Source organism: Mizuhopecten yessoensis, unplaced genomic scaffold, assembly GCF_002113885.1.
Source record: "Mizuhopecten yessoensis strain PY_sf001 unplaced genomic scaffold, ASM211388v2 scaffold9795, whole genome shotgun sequence".
In the NCBI taxonomy this organism is placed as follows: domain Eukaryota; kingdom Metazoa; phylum Mollusca; class Bivalvia; order Pectinida; family Pectinidae; genus Mizuhopecten; species Mizuhopecten yessoensis.
In genome coordinates this window covers 27247-42066 of record NW_018408226.1, presented here as the reverse complement: position 1 = coordinate 42066, position 14820 = coordinate 27247, and the positions used below count along the sequence as shown (strand labels likewise).

The 14820-nt window shown below is 43.4% G+C and overlaps 1 protein-coding gene across 1 annotated transcript in view; it reads left to right on the top strand.

Moving 5' to 3' along the window:
* Window positions 1-8: 8 nt before the first annotated feature.
* LOC110458793 (mediator of RNA polymerase II transcription subunit 15-like) overlaps window positions 9-14820 on the top strand; it is a gene marked incomplete at its 3' end in the record, with an annotated part of 26208 nt that continues 11396 nt past the window's right edge. Inside the window, exons 1-9 of the mRNA XM_021510701.1 lie at window positions 9-178; window positions 1582-1667; window positions 5317-5444; window positions 6175-6312; window positions 6966-7029; window positions 12854-12914; window positions 13314-13331; window positions 13535-13704; window positions 14635-14801. Of these exons, the coding sequence (XP_021366376.1) occupies window positions 1612-1667; window positions 5317-5444; window positions 6175-6312; window positions 6966-7029; window positions 12854-12914; window positions 13314-13331; window positions 13535-13704; window positions 14635-14801 (802 nt within the window). The remainder of the gene's footprint in view (window positions 179-1581; window positions 1668-5316; window positions 5445-6174; window positions 6313-6965; window positions 7030-12853; window positions 12915-13313; window positions 13332-13534; window positions 13705-14634; window positions 14802-14820) is intronic.

The following is a 14820-nucleotide window of genomic DNA, read 5'->3' as shown; positions in this document are numbered from 1 at the left end:
TCCACACTTAGATGTACTAGAATCTTCTCCACACTTAGATGTACTGGAATCTTTTCCACACTTTGTTGTACTAGAATCTTCTCCACACTTAGATGTACTAGAATCTTCTCCACACTTAGATGTACTAGGAATCACCCTGTCTGGATGTCTGGATGTCGTCCGCAGTAACTATACCCCGGTAACAAAGTTAGGGGGTTATACTGGAATCACCCTGTCTGGATGTTTGTCTGTCGTTCGCAGTAACTTGTCAGGAAAACTCCTCCTTAACTAACAGGTGGATTTCGTAGAAACTTTGCATGAATGATTGGTATCTTATGTAATTGTGCACCGGCATTTTAATTTGGGATTTTGACCCATTTTGGTGGAGTTATGCCCCTTTGTGCAACATACTTGTTGAAACTTCACTTGAATGATGGGTTTATTATGTACCCAGTAGTTGTGCACTGGCATTTTAATTTTAGATTTAAACACTTTTTAAGGGAGTTCGGTCCATTATGCAAAATAGCTTTTCCTGAAACCCCAGGTCAAAGTAACTAAATGATATAAACTACCAGCATTCGCGGGGGTATTAGTTATCCTCTGGAGGACAGTTCTAGTTACCCCCCTGGGGGTATTAGTTATCCTCCGTATGACAGTTCTAGTTACCCCTGGGGGTATTAGTTATCCTCCGTATGACAGGTCTAGTTACCCCTGGGGGTATTAGTTATCCTCCGTATGACAGGTCTAGTTACCCCTGGGGGTATTAGTTATCCTCCGTATGACAGTTCTAGTTACCCCTGGGGGTATTAGTTATCCTCCGTATGACAGTTCTAGTTACCCCTGGGGGTATTAGTTATCCTCCGTATGACAGGTCTAGTTACCCCTGGGGGTATTAGTTATCCTCCGTATGACAGGTCTAGTTACCCCTGGGGGTATTAGTTATCCTCCGTATGACAGTTCTAGTTACCCCTGAGGCTATCTATTCTGGGAGGTGGTAAACTTTACTACAGTGTAGAGTCTATATAGGGAAGTAACACTTTTGACTTTATTTTGTTCATTTTCAGCAACAAATAATTCAAACTTGGTTGGAATAATTCAGATGAAATTGAAATTAAATAGTATCAGAAAGTTAGATCCTGACCTACCCAAAGGGTTAGCTGAGGAGCTCGACTTTCTACTAAATTTCTCATTCAGTAGCATCATCAGTTATTTGAAGAGTTTTTCACATTTTCCCCCCTAGGTTATTTGAAGAGCTTTTCACATTTTTTGGTTGATAAGTAATTTAATGCTGATTCCCACTTCACATTTAAGCAGTGACGACTACTTTTAGTTAAGCCAGGTGACTGTTACGGCCTTAGGCCTCAGGCCTCTTGTATTACTCTGGAATTATTTCTTATACAAGTTGTAATGGGAAACAAGTATAAGTTTGTAATTGGGATTACTGCCTTTGTCCATCTTTTTCTTCAAATTGTGTTCCGAGGTTAAAATGTGTCGGGGGGGGGGGGAATATGAAAGGGCCATACATGTCGTTTGGTATAAACCATAAGCAGGTCAGAGAGAAATGTCTATGTTTGGTTATCTTTATCTGTTGTATTTTCACAGAACATCGGACAGCCATCCCAGGCTCAGCAGATGATGTCTCAACCAAGCACTGTTTCTGCTGTCCCCTCTCCTATACAGCAGTCTGGGTCAGTTACGTCCTCATCATCATCAAATGTTTGTTGTCTTTTATCTGGTTCTGTCTAAGTGGAAGTTTTCATGTTCGACTCTAAAAACTATTCATAGCATGTGAGTTTCAGAGATTCATTTGAGAATTAAAATCAGCAAAAAATATCCAGCATATAATAAGCACAATTTTTATTAGCCCCCACCGGTTCCCAGCACTCCATCTGTCCATCCAAAAAGTTTGTCCAGGACATATCTTTTATGCTATTTCACCTGGAGTAACCAGATTTGGTATGCTAATACATCTTGGAATGGCGAAGTGTCATGTACAAAAAGTATACGTAGGTCACCAGTTTTTCCGGGGCACATCTTCTATACAATTACACCTGCAGTAACATGGTTCAGTGTGCAAGTACATCCTGGGATGGAGGAGTCTCAAGTACAAAAAGTTGACCTTTGACCTTATCCTTTTAAAAGTTGTCAAGAGCATATCTTATACTGTTTCACCTGGAATAACAAGATGTGATGTGCAAATATATGTCTTGGCTGGCGTAGTACAAGAAGTATGTCACTGTGACCTATATATAGCCTGAGATAGGTTTTTACCACTGCGGGAATTATGATAGCCTTCTAATACCCTGCCTTGTTTTGTACTTACAGTTGTCAAACTACCTGATCTGATTAAGTTATAAAAGTCTTGTACAGGATTTGCTATTGACCATCATGGATTAAGGATTAGGTCGTCCGAGGTCAAGGTCATCAATTCCAAAAATTAGAACTTTGCTTCTCGGAATAATAATTTGAAAACCAATTGTCAAGAAAAGTTCAAACTTGGTGTATGGGAAGCCCTAGCAGATATACTGCAGATGTCTTAAGTGCAACTTGTAATTTCAGTTACTATTGCACACTCTATTAAAAGTCAATGTGAGATGATAAATGTTCCCTTGTTATTATACTATATGTCAAAACTTATTTAACATTGTTGCACACTCTTTTGAAATTCATGCGAGAAAGTAAATGCTCCATTGTTGTTATACTGTATGAGATAACAAATGCTCCCTTGTTTTGCAGGTTCCAGATGACACACTCTCCCATCTCTATGATGCCCTCCCCTTCCCCCCAGGGCTATGTCGTCCCGTCCCCTGCCTCCCGGAACTTCAGTGCCCTGTCGCTCCCTTGTTATTATACTGTATGAGATAATAAATGTTCCCTTGTTGTTATACTGTATGAGACAACAAATGCTCCCTTGTTTTGCAGGTCCCAGATGACACACTCTCCCATCTCTATGATGACCTCCCCTGCCCCCCAGGGCTATGTCGTCCCGTCCCCTGCCTCCCGGAACTTCAGTGCCCTGTCGCTCCCTTGTTATTATACTGTATGAGATAACAAATGCTCCCTTGTTGTTCTACTGTATGAGACAACAAATGCTCCCTTGTTTTGCAGGTCCCAGATGACACACTCTCCCATCTCTATGATGACCTCCCCTGCCCCCCAGGGCTATGTCGTCCCGTCCCCTGCCTCCCGGAACTTCAGTGCCCTGTCGCTCCCTTGTTATTATACTGTATGAGATAATAAATGTTCCCTTGTTGTTATACTGTATGAGACAACAAATGCTCCCTTGTTTTGCAGGTCCCAGCTGACACACTCTCCCATCTCTATGATGACCTCCCCTCCCCCCCAGGGCTATGTCGTCCCGTCCCCTGCCTCCCGGAACTTCAGTGCCCTGTCGCTCCCTTGTTATTATACTGTATGAGATAACAAATGTTCCCTTGTTGTTATACTGTATGAGACAACAAATGCTCCCTTGTTTTGCAGGTCCCAGCTGACACACTCTCCCATCTCTATGATGACCTCCCCTTGCCCCCAGGGCTATGTCGTCCCGTCCCCTGCCTCCCGGAACTTCAGTGCCCTGTCGCTCCCTTGTTATTATACTGTATGAGATAATAAATGTTCCCTTGTTGTTATACTGTATGAGATAATAAATGCTCCCTTGTTGTTATACTGTATGAGATAACAAATGGTCGCTTGTTGTTATACTGTCAGAGATAACAAATGCTCCCTTGTTATACTATATGCGATAACAAATGCTCCTTTGTTATTATACTGTATGAGATAACAAATGCTTCCTTGTTGTTATACTGTGCGAGATAACAAATGCTTCTTTGATGATTATACTGTACGAGATAACAAATGTTACCTTGTTGTTATACTGTACGAGATAACAAATGTTCCCTTGTTGTTATACTGTACGAGATAACAAATGTTACCTTGTTGTTATACTGTACGAGATAACAAATGCTTCCTTGTTGTTTTACTGTATGAGATAACAAATGCTCCCTTGTTGTCATACTGTCAGAGATAACAAATGCTCCCTTGTTATACTATATGCGATAACAAATGCTCCTTTGTTATTATACTGTATGAGATAACAAATGCTTCCTTGTTGTTATAATGTACGAGATAACAAATGCTCCCTTGTTATTATACTGGGCGAGATAACAAATCCTCCCTTGTTGTTGATTATACTGTACGAGATAACAAATGCTCCCATGTTGTTATACTGTACGAGATAACAAATGTTACCTTGTTGTTATACTGTACGAGATAACAAATGTTACCTTGTTGTTATACTGTACGAGATAACAAATGTTCCCTTGTTGTTATACTGTATGAGACAACAAATGCTCCCTTGTTTTGCAGGTCCCAGATGACACACTCTCCCATCTCTATGATGCCCTCCCCTTCCCCCCAGGGCTATGTCGTCCCGTCCCCTGCCTCCCGGAACTTCAGTGCCCTGTCGCTCCCTTGTTATTATACTGTATGAGATAATAAATGTTCCCTTGTTGTTATACTGTATGAGATAACAAGTGCCCCCTTGTTGTTATACTGTCAGAGATAACAAATGCTCCCTTGTTATACTATATGCGATAACAAATGCTCCTTTGTTATTATACTGTATGAGATAACAAATGCTTCCTTGTTGTTATACTGTATGAGATAACAAATTCGCCCTTGTTGTTATACTGTCAGAGATAACAAATGCTCCCTTGTTATACTATATGCGATAACAAATGCTCCTTTGTTATTATACTGTATGAGATAACAAATGCTCGCTTGTTGTTATACTGTACGAGATAACAAATGTTACCTTGTTGTTATACTGTACGAGATAACAAATGTTACCTTGTTGTTATACTGTACGAGATAACAAATGTTCCCTTGTTGTTATACTGTATGAGACAACAAATGCTCCCTTGTTTTGCAGGTCCCAGATGGCACACTCTCCCATCTCTATGATGACCTCCCCTCCCCCCCAGGGCTATGTCGTCCCGTCCCCTGCCTCCCGGAACTTCAGTGCCCTGTCGCTCCCTTGTTATTATACTGTATGAGATAATAAATGTTCCCTTGTTGTTATACTGTATGAGACAACAAATGCTCCCTTGTTTTGCAGGTCCCAGATGGCACACTCTCCCATCTCTATGATGACCTCCCCTGCCCCCCAGGGCTATGTCGTCCCGTCCCCTGCCTCCCGGAACTTCAGTGCCCTGTCGCTCCCTTGTTATTATACTGTATGAGATAACAAATGTTCCCTTGTTGTTATACTGTATGAGATAACAAATTCTCCCTTGTTGTTATACTGTATGAGATAACAAATGCTCCCTTGTTTTGCAGGTCCCAGATGACACACTCTCCCATCTCTATGATGACCTCCCCTTCCCCCCAGGGCTATGTCGTCCCGTCCCCTGCCTCCCGGAACTTCAGTGCCCTGTCCCCCAGTAACACAAACCTCAACACTCCAGGTATGGTATATACTGCTGACACTTGTAAAGGATTTCTGACACATTTAAACATTATATCTGTTCTTTGTGTTAGCAAGACCAAATTATCTTAGATCAAGGCAGTTTACAGGTGTAATGTTAAGATCCTCTATAGAAAGAAAAATTATACAGGAACTGATGGAGATTACACATACAGAATTCTTCCATTAAAGAACACTAGTCTTTCACAAGATTACTTACCATTTTACTGAAAACAATTTGTGCAGCTAGGTAAACTTGAGCAGTTGGAATAGTGTCCAGTATAACCAGATTTATTGTACCTATACCTATAGTAGGAGTTGTAAGCAGTATATTTTATCATAGAAACGTGCTCTCCTATGTAATGACATAGGAAAGTAAAATGTAACAATTATTTATTTGATCAGACTAAGAACCAAATTATTTAAAATGTTGATTAAAAAACTTTCAAAAGTCTGTAATAAAAGCTTTGTTTACTGGTATTTGTGATGAGGGTTTTTGTGCCATTATAATGACATTATGATGCAAGTCATGCCCCTCTGTGACAGGAGTTATACCCCTTTGACTGGAGTTATTCCCCTTTGACTTGAGTTGGGCCCCTTTGACTGGAGTTGTTCCCCTTTGACTGGAGTTATTCCCCTTTGACTGGAGTTGTTCCCCTTGTGCTGGAGTTATTCCCCTTTGACTGGAGTTTTTACCCTTTGACTGAAGTTATACCCCTTTGCTGTTACAGCTGGGACTGGCCAGGCTCCAATATCACAGGAGGACCAGGCATACCTAGACAAGTTAAACCAGCTGTCCAAGTATATAGAGCCATTGAGGAGAATTAACCGGCGAATGATGAACCGACAGTCTGCTGATAAGGATGAAGGTAAGGGACAGTCAATGACAGTCAGAGGTATACTGTGAGGAATGATACCTAAGGGCTCAAGATTTAATGTCAGATAAGAGTCAGAGGGTTGTATCCCACAGTAATAATATTGGTATGTAATGGAAGATATTTCATTGATGTTTCTCCTGTGTTTTAAGTCAATATATTAGTGTCTTTGAGCTTGTGTGATGGTCAACTTCTTCTACAGATTCCTAAGGTCTGATCCTGTAGCTTACTAGGGTAGAGGGCTCTCAGATTGTTGAATTGTCATTGCCCTGTACATTGGTGTTGTGGGGGCTCTAGGAAGTATTTTTCAAGCCAATAACCTAGGCCCTCATTCTAGGTAACACTTCTGATATGTTCCATACTTCAAATAATTTCTTTTTAATATACATAGACCTAGTTGAGTGATATTTTATCATGTAGATGGCTGGTTATGAAGGGCAATCAAATAATTAGAATTAAATAGCCTCACTCATTTTTTTTTTTACATTTCCGGATATCTGCAGTATGTTTAACACACATTTAATACTTTTTTGTAGTAAACTGAATCAATGTTCACTCCTCTTAATTTTTGTAAATGACAGATACAAGTGCCATTGGCATTTTTTTGGGATATTTCTGGTAAATTTCTCTTTTTCCTGTATTTCCAGACAGAGTAAGAGAAATCCACAAGATGAAGAACCTACTAGAAATTTTGACAGATCCATCAAAAAGGTGATTTGTTCAAGTAAACTTGAATCCAGTAATTCTCTGATTTGTCCCTGGGGTTATTTCTCCTGGTGTGGCTTTATTAAGCAATAAGTTTGTCTATCAATCTTGGAGAGCAAGTGTAGTTTTAGTGCATTGGGAAAAATTGTCCTTAAAACCATGACAGCCTGCACTTATTCATCAAAATCTGTGAGGTCCAGAGTGTTTGACAGGTTTTACACTTTGATGTCCTGCTAGGTTTGGGTTTGACTTCCGGATCCAAGTTGTGTTACATAAGACCTTAAATTGTGTACATGTGTTATTTCGGGAGAGCCCAATGTGAAAGTATTGATTTTCCTTCTTGAAGTCAGTGTTACATATTTGTATTTGAAATAAAAACTATTGAACAGTTTGGAGTGAAACCTTCAACATGTCAACATTGTTATTTAAAAAAAAGTTGAAGATGAAATAAATTTTCACTCATAAATGTGAAGTTTGTTTTTGAACACAAACAGGAATTGAGAACTTGTTTTGCGACTTTTCAAAAACATAATTCTTTTGTCAAGCAAAAAACATAAATGATAAGTGTCGACTAAACTGCTGAAAACAACTCACTATGCCACAATGTGCCGAGTCAGCTGTCAAAAATCTGATCAAAAAGCACTCTGATACAACATGCAGTTGGGGGAATGGGTAACGTGTTTACCCATTGGGGACTTATTACCAAGAACAAAACAATCATATAACACTTGTTGAGTGTAAAGAGATAAATATATGCTACCAGGATGTGTTCCAGTGTCCAGTCTCACCCTGGGTTATTGCTTTGAAATAGTTGAGATCCCCATCCCATATCTATCACTTGGCATGAAGAGATCAACAAAATCATGCTATCATAACTGCCCTGATGTCTGGCCTCATTACTGGAGACTGGGTCCCTGTGTCTCTGGCCTCATTACTGGAGACTGGGTCCCTGTGTCTCTGGCTTCACTACTGGAGACTGGGTTCCTGTGTCTCTGGCCTCATTACTGGAGAATGGGTCTCTGTGTCTCTGGCCTAACTACTGGAGACTGGGTCCCTGTGTCTCTGGCCTCATTACTGGAGACTGGGTCCCTGTGTCTCTGGCTTCACTACTGGAGACTGGGTTCCTGTGTCTCTGGCCTCATTACTGGAGACTGGGTCCCTGTGTCTCTGGCCTCATTACTGGAGACTGGGTCCCTGTGTCTCTGGCCTCATTACTGGAGACTGGGTCCCTGTGTCTCTGGCCTCATTACTGGAGACTGGGTCCCTGTGTCTCTGGCCTCATTACTGGAGACTGGGTCCCTGTGTCTCTGGCCTCATTACTGGAGACTGGGTCCCTGTGTCTCTGGCCTCATTACTGGAGACTGGGTCCCTGTGTCTCTGGACTCATTACTGGAGACTGGGTCCCTGTGTCTCTGGCCTCATTACTGGAGACTGGGTCCCTGTGTCTCTGGCCTCATTACTGGAGACTGGGTCCCTGTGTCTCTGGCCTCATTACTGGAGACTGGGTCCCTGTGTCTCTGGCCTCATTACTGGAGACTGGGTCCCTGTGTCTCTGGCCTCATTACTGGAGACTGGGTCCCTGTGTCTCTGGCCTCATTACTGGAGACTGGGTCCCTGTGTCTCTGGCCTCATTACTGGAGACTGGGTCCCTGTGTCTCTGGCCTCATTACTGGAGACTGGGTCCCTGTGTCTCTGGCCTCATTACTGGAGACTGGGTCCCTGTGTCTCTGGCCTCATTACTGGAGACTGGGTCCCTGTGTCTCTGGCCTCATTACTGGAGACTGGGTCCCTGTGTCTCTGGCCTCATTACTGGAGACTGGGTCCCTGTGTCTCTGGCCTCATTACTGGAGACTGGGTCCCTGTGTCTCTGGCCTCATTACTGGAGACTGGGTCCCTGTGTCTCTGGCCTCATTACTGGAGACTGGGTCCCTGTGTCTCTGGCCTCATTACTGGAGACTGGGTCCCTGTGTCTCTGGCCTCATTACTGGAGACTGGGTCCCTGTGTCTCTGGCCTCATTACTGGAGACTGGGTCCCTGTGTCTCTGGCCTCATTACTGGAGACTGGGTCCCTGTGTCTCTGGCCTCATTACTGGAGACTGGGTCCCTGTGTCTCTGGCCTCATTACTGGAGACTGGGTCCCTGTGTCTCTGGCCTCATTACTGGAGACTGGGTCCCTGTGTCTCTGGCCTCATTACTGGAGACTGGGTCCCTGTGTCTCTGGCCTCATTACTGGAGACTGGGTCCCTGTGTCTCTGGCCTCATTACTGGAGACTGGGTCCCTGTGTCTCTGAAATCATTACTGGAGACTGGGTCCCTGTGTCTCTGGCCTCATTACTGGAGACTGGGTCCCTGTGTCTCTGGCCTCATTACTGGAGACTGGGTCCCTGTGTCTCTGGCCTCATTACTGGAGACTGGGTCCCTGTGTCTCTGGCCTCATTACTGGAGACTGGGTCCCTGTGTCTCTGGCCTCATTACTGGAGACTGGGTCCCTGTGTCTCTGGCCTCATTACTGGAGACTGGGTCCCTGTGTCTCTGGCCTCATTACTGGAGACTGGGTCCCTGTGTCTCTGGCCTCATTACTGGAGACTGGGTCCCTGTGTCTCTGGCCTCATTACTGGAGACTGGGTCCCTGTGTCTCTGGCCTCATTACTGGAGACTGGGTCCCTGTGTCTCTGGCCTCATTACTGGAGACTGGGTCCCTGTGTCTCTGGCCTCATTACTGGAGACTGGGTCCCTGTGTCTCTGGCCTCATTACTGGAGACTGGGTCCCTGTGTCTCTGGCCTCATTACTGGAGACTGGGTCCCTGTGTCTCTGGCCTCATTACTGGAGACTGGGTCCCTGTGTCTCTGGCCTCATTACTGGAGACTGGGTCCCTGTGTCTCTGGCCTCATTACTGGAGACTGGGTCCCTGTGTCTCTGGCCTCATTACTGGAGACTGGGTCCCTGTGTCTCTGGCCTCATTACTGGAGACTGGGTCCCTGTGTCTCTGGCCTCATTACTGGAGACTGGGTCCCTGTGTCTCTGGCCTCATTACTGGAGACTGGGTCCCTGTGTCTCTGGCCTCATTACTGGAGACTGGGTCCCTGTGTCTCTGGCCTCATTACTGGAGACTGGGTCCCTGTGTCTCTGGCCTCATTACTGGAGACTGGGTCCCTGTGTCTCTGGCCTCATTACTGGAGACTGGGTCCCTGTGTCTCTGAAATCATTACTGGAGACTGGGTCCCTGTGTCTCTGAAATCATTACTGGAGACTGGGTCCCTGTGCCTCTGGCCTCATTACTGGAGACTGGGTCCCTGTGTATCTGGGCTCATTACTGGAGACTGGGTCCCTGTGTCTCTGGCCTCATTACTGGTGACTGGGTCCCTGTGTCTCTGGCTTCACTACTGGAGACTGGGTTCCTGTGTCTCTGGCCTCCCTACTGGAGACTGGGTCCCTGTGTCTCTGGCCTCACTACTGGAGACTGGGTCCCTGTGTCTCTGGCCTCACTACTGGAGACTGGGTCCCTGTGTCTCTGGCCTCACTACTGGAGACTGGGTCCCTGTGTCTCTGGCCTCACTACTGGAGACTGGGTCCCTGTGTCTCTGGCCTCACTACTGGAGACTGGGTCCCTGTGTCTCTGGCCTCACTACTGGAGACTGGGTCCCTGTGTCTCTGGCCTCACTACTGGAGACTGGGTCCCTGTGTCTCTGGCCTCACTACTGGAGACTGGGTCCCTGTGTCTCTGGCCTCAGTACTGGAGACTGGGTCCCTGTGTCTCTGGCCTCACTTCTGGAGACTGGGTTCTGTGTCTCTGGCCTCATTACTAGAGACTGGGTCCCTGTGTCTCTGGCCTCATTAGTGGAGACTGGGTCCCTGTGTCTCTGACCTCACTACTGGAGACTGGGTCCCTGTGTCTCTTGCCTTATTTCTGGAGACTGGGTCCCTGTGTCTCTGAAATCATAAGTGGAGACTGGGTCCCTGTGTTTCTGGCCTCACTACTGGAGACTAGGTTCCTGTGTCTCTGAAATCATTAGTGGAGACTGGGTCCCTGTGACTCTGGCCTCATTACTGGTATCTGGGTTCCTGTGTCTCTGGCCTCACTCCTGGAGATTGGGTCCCTCTGTCACAACACTGAAAAAGTTAAGATCTTCTCCCTTTAAACATATATATTCAATCATCATTACTGGAGACTGGGGCCCTGTGTCTCTGGCCTCATTACTGGAAACTGGGTCCCTGTGTTTCTGGCCTCACTACTGGAGCCTAGGTTCCTGTGTCTCTCCCTACTGGAGACTGGGTCCCTGGGCCTCTGGCCTCATTACTGGAGACTGGGTCCCTGTGTCTCTGGCCTCACTCCTGGAGATTGGGTCCCTCTGTCACAACACAGAAAAAGTTAAGATCTTCTCCCTTTAAACATATATATTCAATCGCTTTGCATGAAAGAACACACTGACCTTTGGGGCTCGGTCTCTGCCCTGAAGGACTTGATCCCTGTGTTGTAACAGGAAAACGACCCAGGTCCTCACCTTATCACTATATATAAAATTGCTAAGCATGACGATTTTGGTACACTAATGCAACCAAGATTAACACCAGGGTCCAGCCTTAACATTTGGTCATAACATGGAAACAGTTCATTACTCCAGGGGACTCAGGACTTAGTTATAACATGGACAAAGTTCATGATTTACTCCAGGGGACTCAGGACTTAGTCATAACATGGAAACAGTTCATGATTTACTACAGGGGACTCGGGACTTAGTTATAACATGGAAACAGTTCATGATTTACTCCAGGGGACTCAGGACTTAGTTATAACATGGAAACAGTTCATGATTTACTCCAGGAGACTCAGGACTTAGTTATAACTAATGAACAGTTCAGATCTTATCACCATATAGTTACGGCCCTCTATGATATGTGGGAAAGAAGCGACCTGCGTCCGGGTCGCACTTCAAACTGATATTTTAGAAACAAATCGTCAATTTCACACACATGTCGCACATGGATTAACCCTAACCCTAACCCTATTCTTTATGCACTAGGTAGTATCAATAATATGTTTCAAAGATCATTACGAACAGTATTTTCCAACGTTTTCTATACCAACCCATGTTTTTAATGGAAATTAGGGCATGAGCAATGTCACATGACTTGATGAGATCTCACGTTACTGAAGTTATTTCCCAACGTTATGACGTAGGTCGGCGAGATTTTAGTCACGTGGCATTAGAAGGCGGGGCTTTCAAAAAACTAGAGTAAAACAGAGTAAGTTTGAAAAAATATGTTTTTAGTGATTGTATTGGTTGTTTGAGGCATGTTATTTATGTTCATCTTGTGCATAAAGAATAAATCTTTCGATCCATGTGCGACATGTGTGTGAAAGTGACAACTTGTTTCTAAAATATCAGTTTGAAGTGCGACCCAGGCGCGGGTCGCTTATTTCCCGCATAATATAGAGGGCCGGAGTTCTGACGTTAATCGACGACAGACCGATATAAAAAAGTCTATAAAACGCCAGAATAATTCGGACTAGCTGGGCTTTTGAGGCTTGAAGCCACAAACATCCTCATGTGTCCAGGATTAGCTTTGAGTTTTAGTCCCTCCATGCAGACATATTTGCAGCATAACTTTTAAATGAAAAGATTTTGTCTCATGATTCCTTTAATATCAAGAATGGAAAAACAGGCCCTCTGGGCAACTTAATGAGCTCCTGTGATGATTCCAAGAAACGACCAATGTTTTTTCTTCACACATGAGATATAATTATTTGCTTTGTAGTGAGTTTGAGGTACTTGTAGCTTATATAATTAACCCTGCACCACATTTCCTATAAACATAATTTTTGGACAGGTTGCCATGGAAAACACTTCTCAAATGTGAACAGGTGCTGCTGAAACTGGAGCTTGAATGGGTAAGTGAAGGTCCTTTCAAGGTCAACTTTTGTAGGTCCTCTCTTAAACGGATGAGTTTGATGTCCACCACTAACTCACACCTGGAAGTCCTGCATTGTAAATTTGAGAAATATATAAATTTCTAAATTGATTATAAATTCCAAAATGATGTACAAAGACTTAGTGAAGCACACTTGATTTAGACTTTTGGTTGTAAATGGGGGGTAAGGGGCTTCAGTCAGGTTTAAATTCAACAGGATTTTATTCATTAAAAATAATTTTTGAATTCATGAAAACGTTGTGTTTATAGTTCTCATTAAAGTATTTATTTTGTGAAAATGGACCATCTAGTTCAATACTCCGAAGTAAACATCTTGTCTGAGATATGTAAATTATCAATGTTTTTCTGTCTATTTCAGGACAAAACTGGGGAATTGGTAAGAAACATTTAGTCTTAACTTAAACAATCAAATGAGCAACTTTCAAAATTCGAGTTTACTGATTTCAGTTTTCCAAGTCTGTGCTTTTAAATGGTGATTCATTTTGTCTAAAATTGCAGTTATTACAACTTTTCCATTTTTTCGCTATTGTCATAGAACCTTCTTATAGTGATTTTATATAACACAAATATATGTTCCAGGCTCCATCTAATGCAGATGTTACTGTCACCAAGGTAACCACGACAACCACTCACATGTGTCAGCCATTACTGGACGCCGTGGCTGCACACATGACGTCACCGATGTTGAACCACTCTTTACAGCGGACATTTGGTCCGGCTGTTTCAGCATTACATGGCAGTCCAATCAGGTAGTAATGATGTGTGACTGCTTTTGGTCGCTTTTTAGGTCACTTGAGCAAAGCTCAGGTGACCTATTCTAATCGCTTTCCGTCCGTTGACATCCGTCGTGCGTCGTGTGACGTGCGTAAACTTTTTACATTTTCAACTTATTCTCAAGAACCAGTGGATGGAATTTTTTCAAACTTGGTCAGAATCCTCCTGGGTAGATGAGGGAAAATTAACCAATATTTCAAAAACCTTCTTTTCCAGACTCAGAGGTACTACAGTCTATTTCAGTGCATGGATAGAAAGATCATCAGGAGTTTTATTTAAATTGTCAATTTCAGGACCCCAAGCCATCCGTTCCCCCTTAGGGTGGGGGTAAAGTTTACTATAGTTTATATAGGGAAATAACACTTTTGGGTATATTTTATCCATTTTCAGCAGAAAATTACTCAAACTTAGTCAGAATCATCTTTGGTGAATGAGGGTATTACATTGCAAAATTGGAATTCCTGCCCCATCCCCAGGGGCTAGAGCCCCGAAGGGAAAATTTACCAATATTTTCAAATTCTTACCCTTTGATGACATGACAAGTATTGTATTTCACTTAGTTTACATGCTGATTTCCACATCACATCGAAACAATAAAATAAAGCTACCAGTACCTATGATATAACTCAGGTGACCGCTAAGGCCCAAATGGGCCTCTTGTTAAAATAATAAACTAAAACTCATTTCAGTTCTACAGCCACATTGGCCTTATGCTTTAAGTTGTCGTGGTACTGTTAATTGTTGTTATCATTTATGAACTGTTTATTGTCACATTGAATTTAAGTCTTGTAAAAAATTTTCTTTTCATGAAGCAAAAAAATGAAAACAAAAAGCATAAAGTCCCGTCAGTATGAAGTGCCTAAAGTAAACAGTTCGCTTGATTTATTCCCTTTATTTGTTGCCAGGGCGCCAAGTCCACCGCCAAAACGTCGCCGTGTCGAGGAATGGGACCAGGATGAAATTCCTCACATTCTACAAGGAGAGATTGCACGCCTAGGAGGGCGCTTCAAAGTCAACTTTGACCCCACACAACATGGGGGGTCAAAGGATATCCACCTCCTTTGTCGCCTAGGTAACCATTAAGACATATT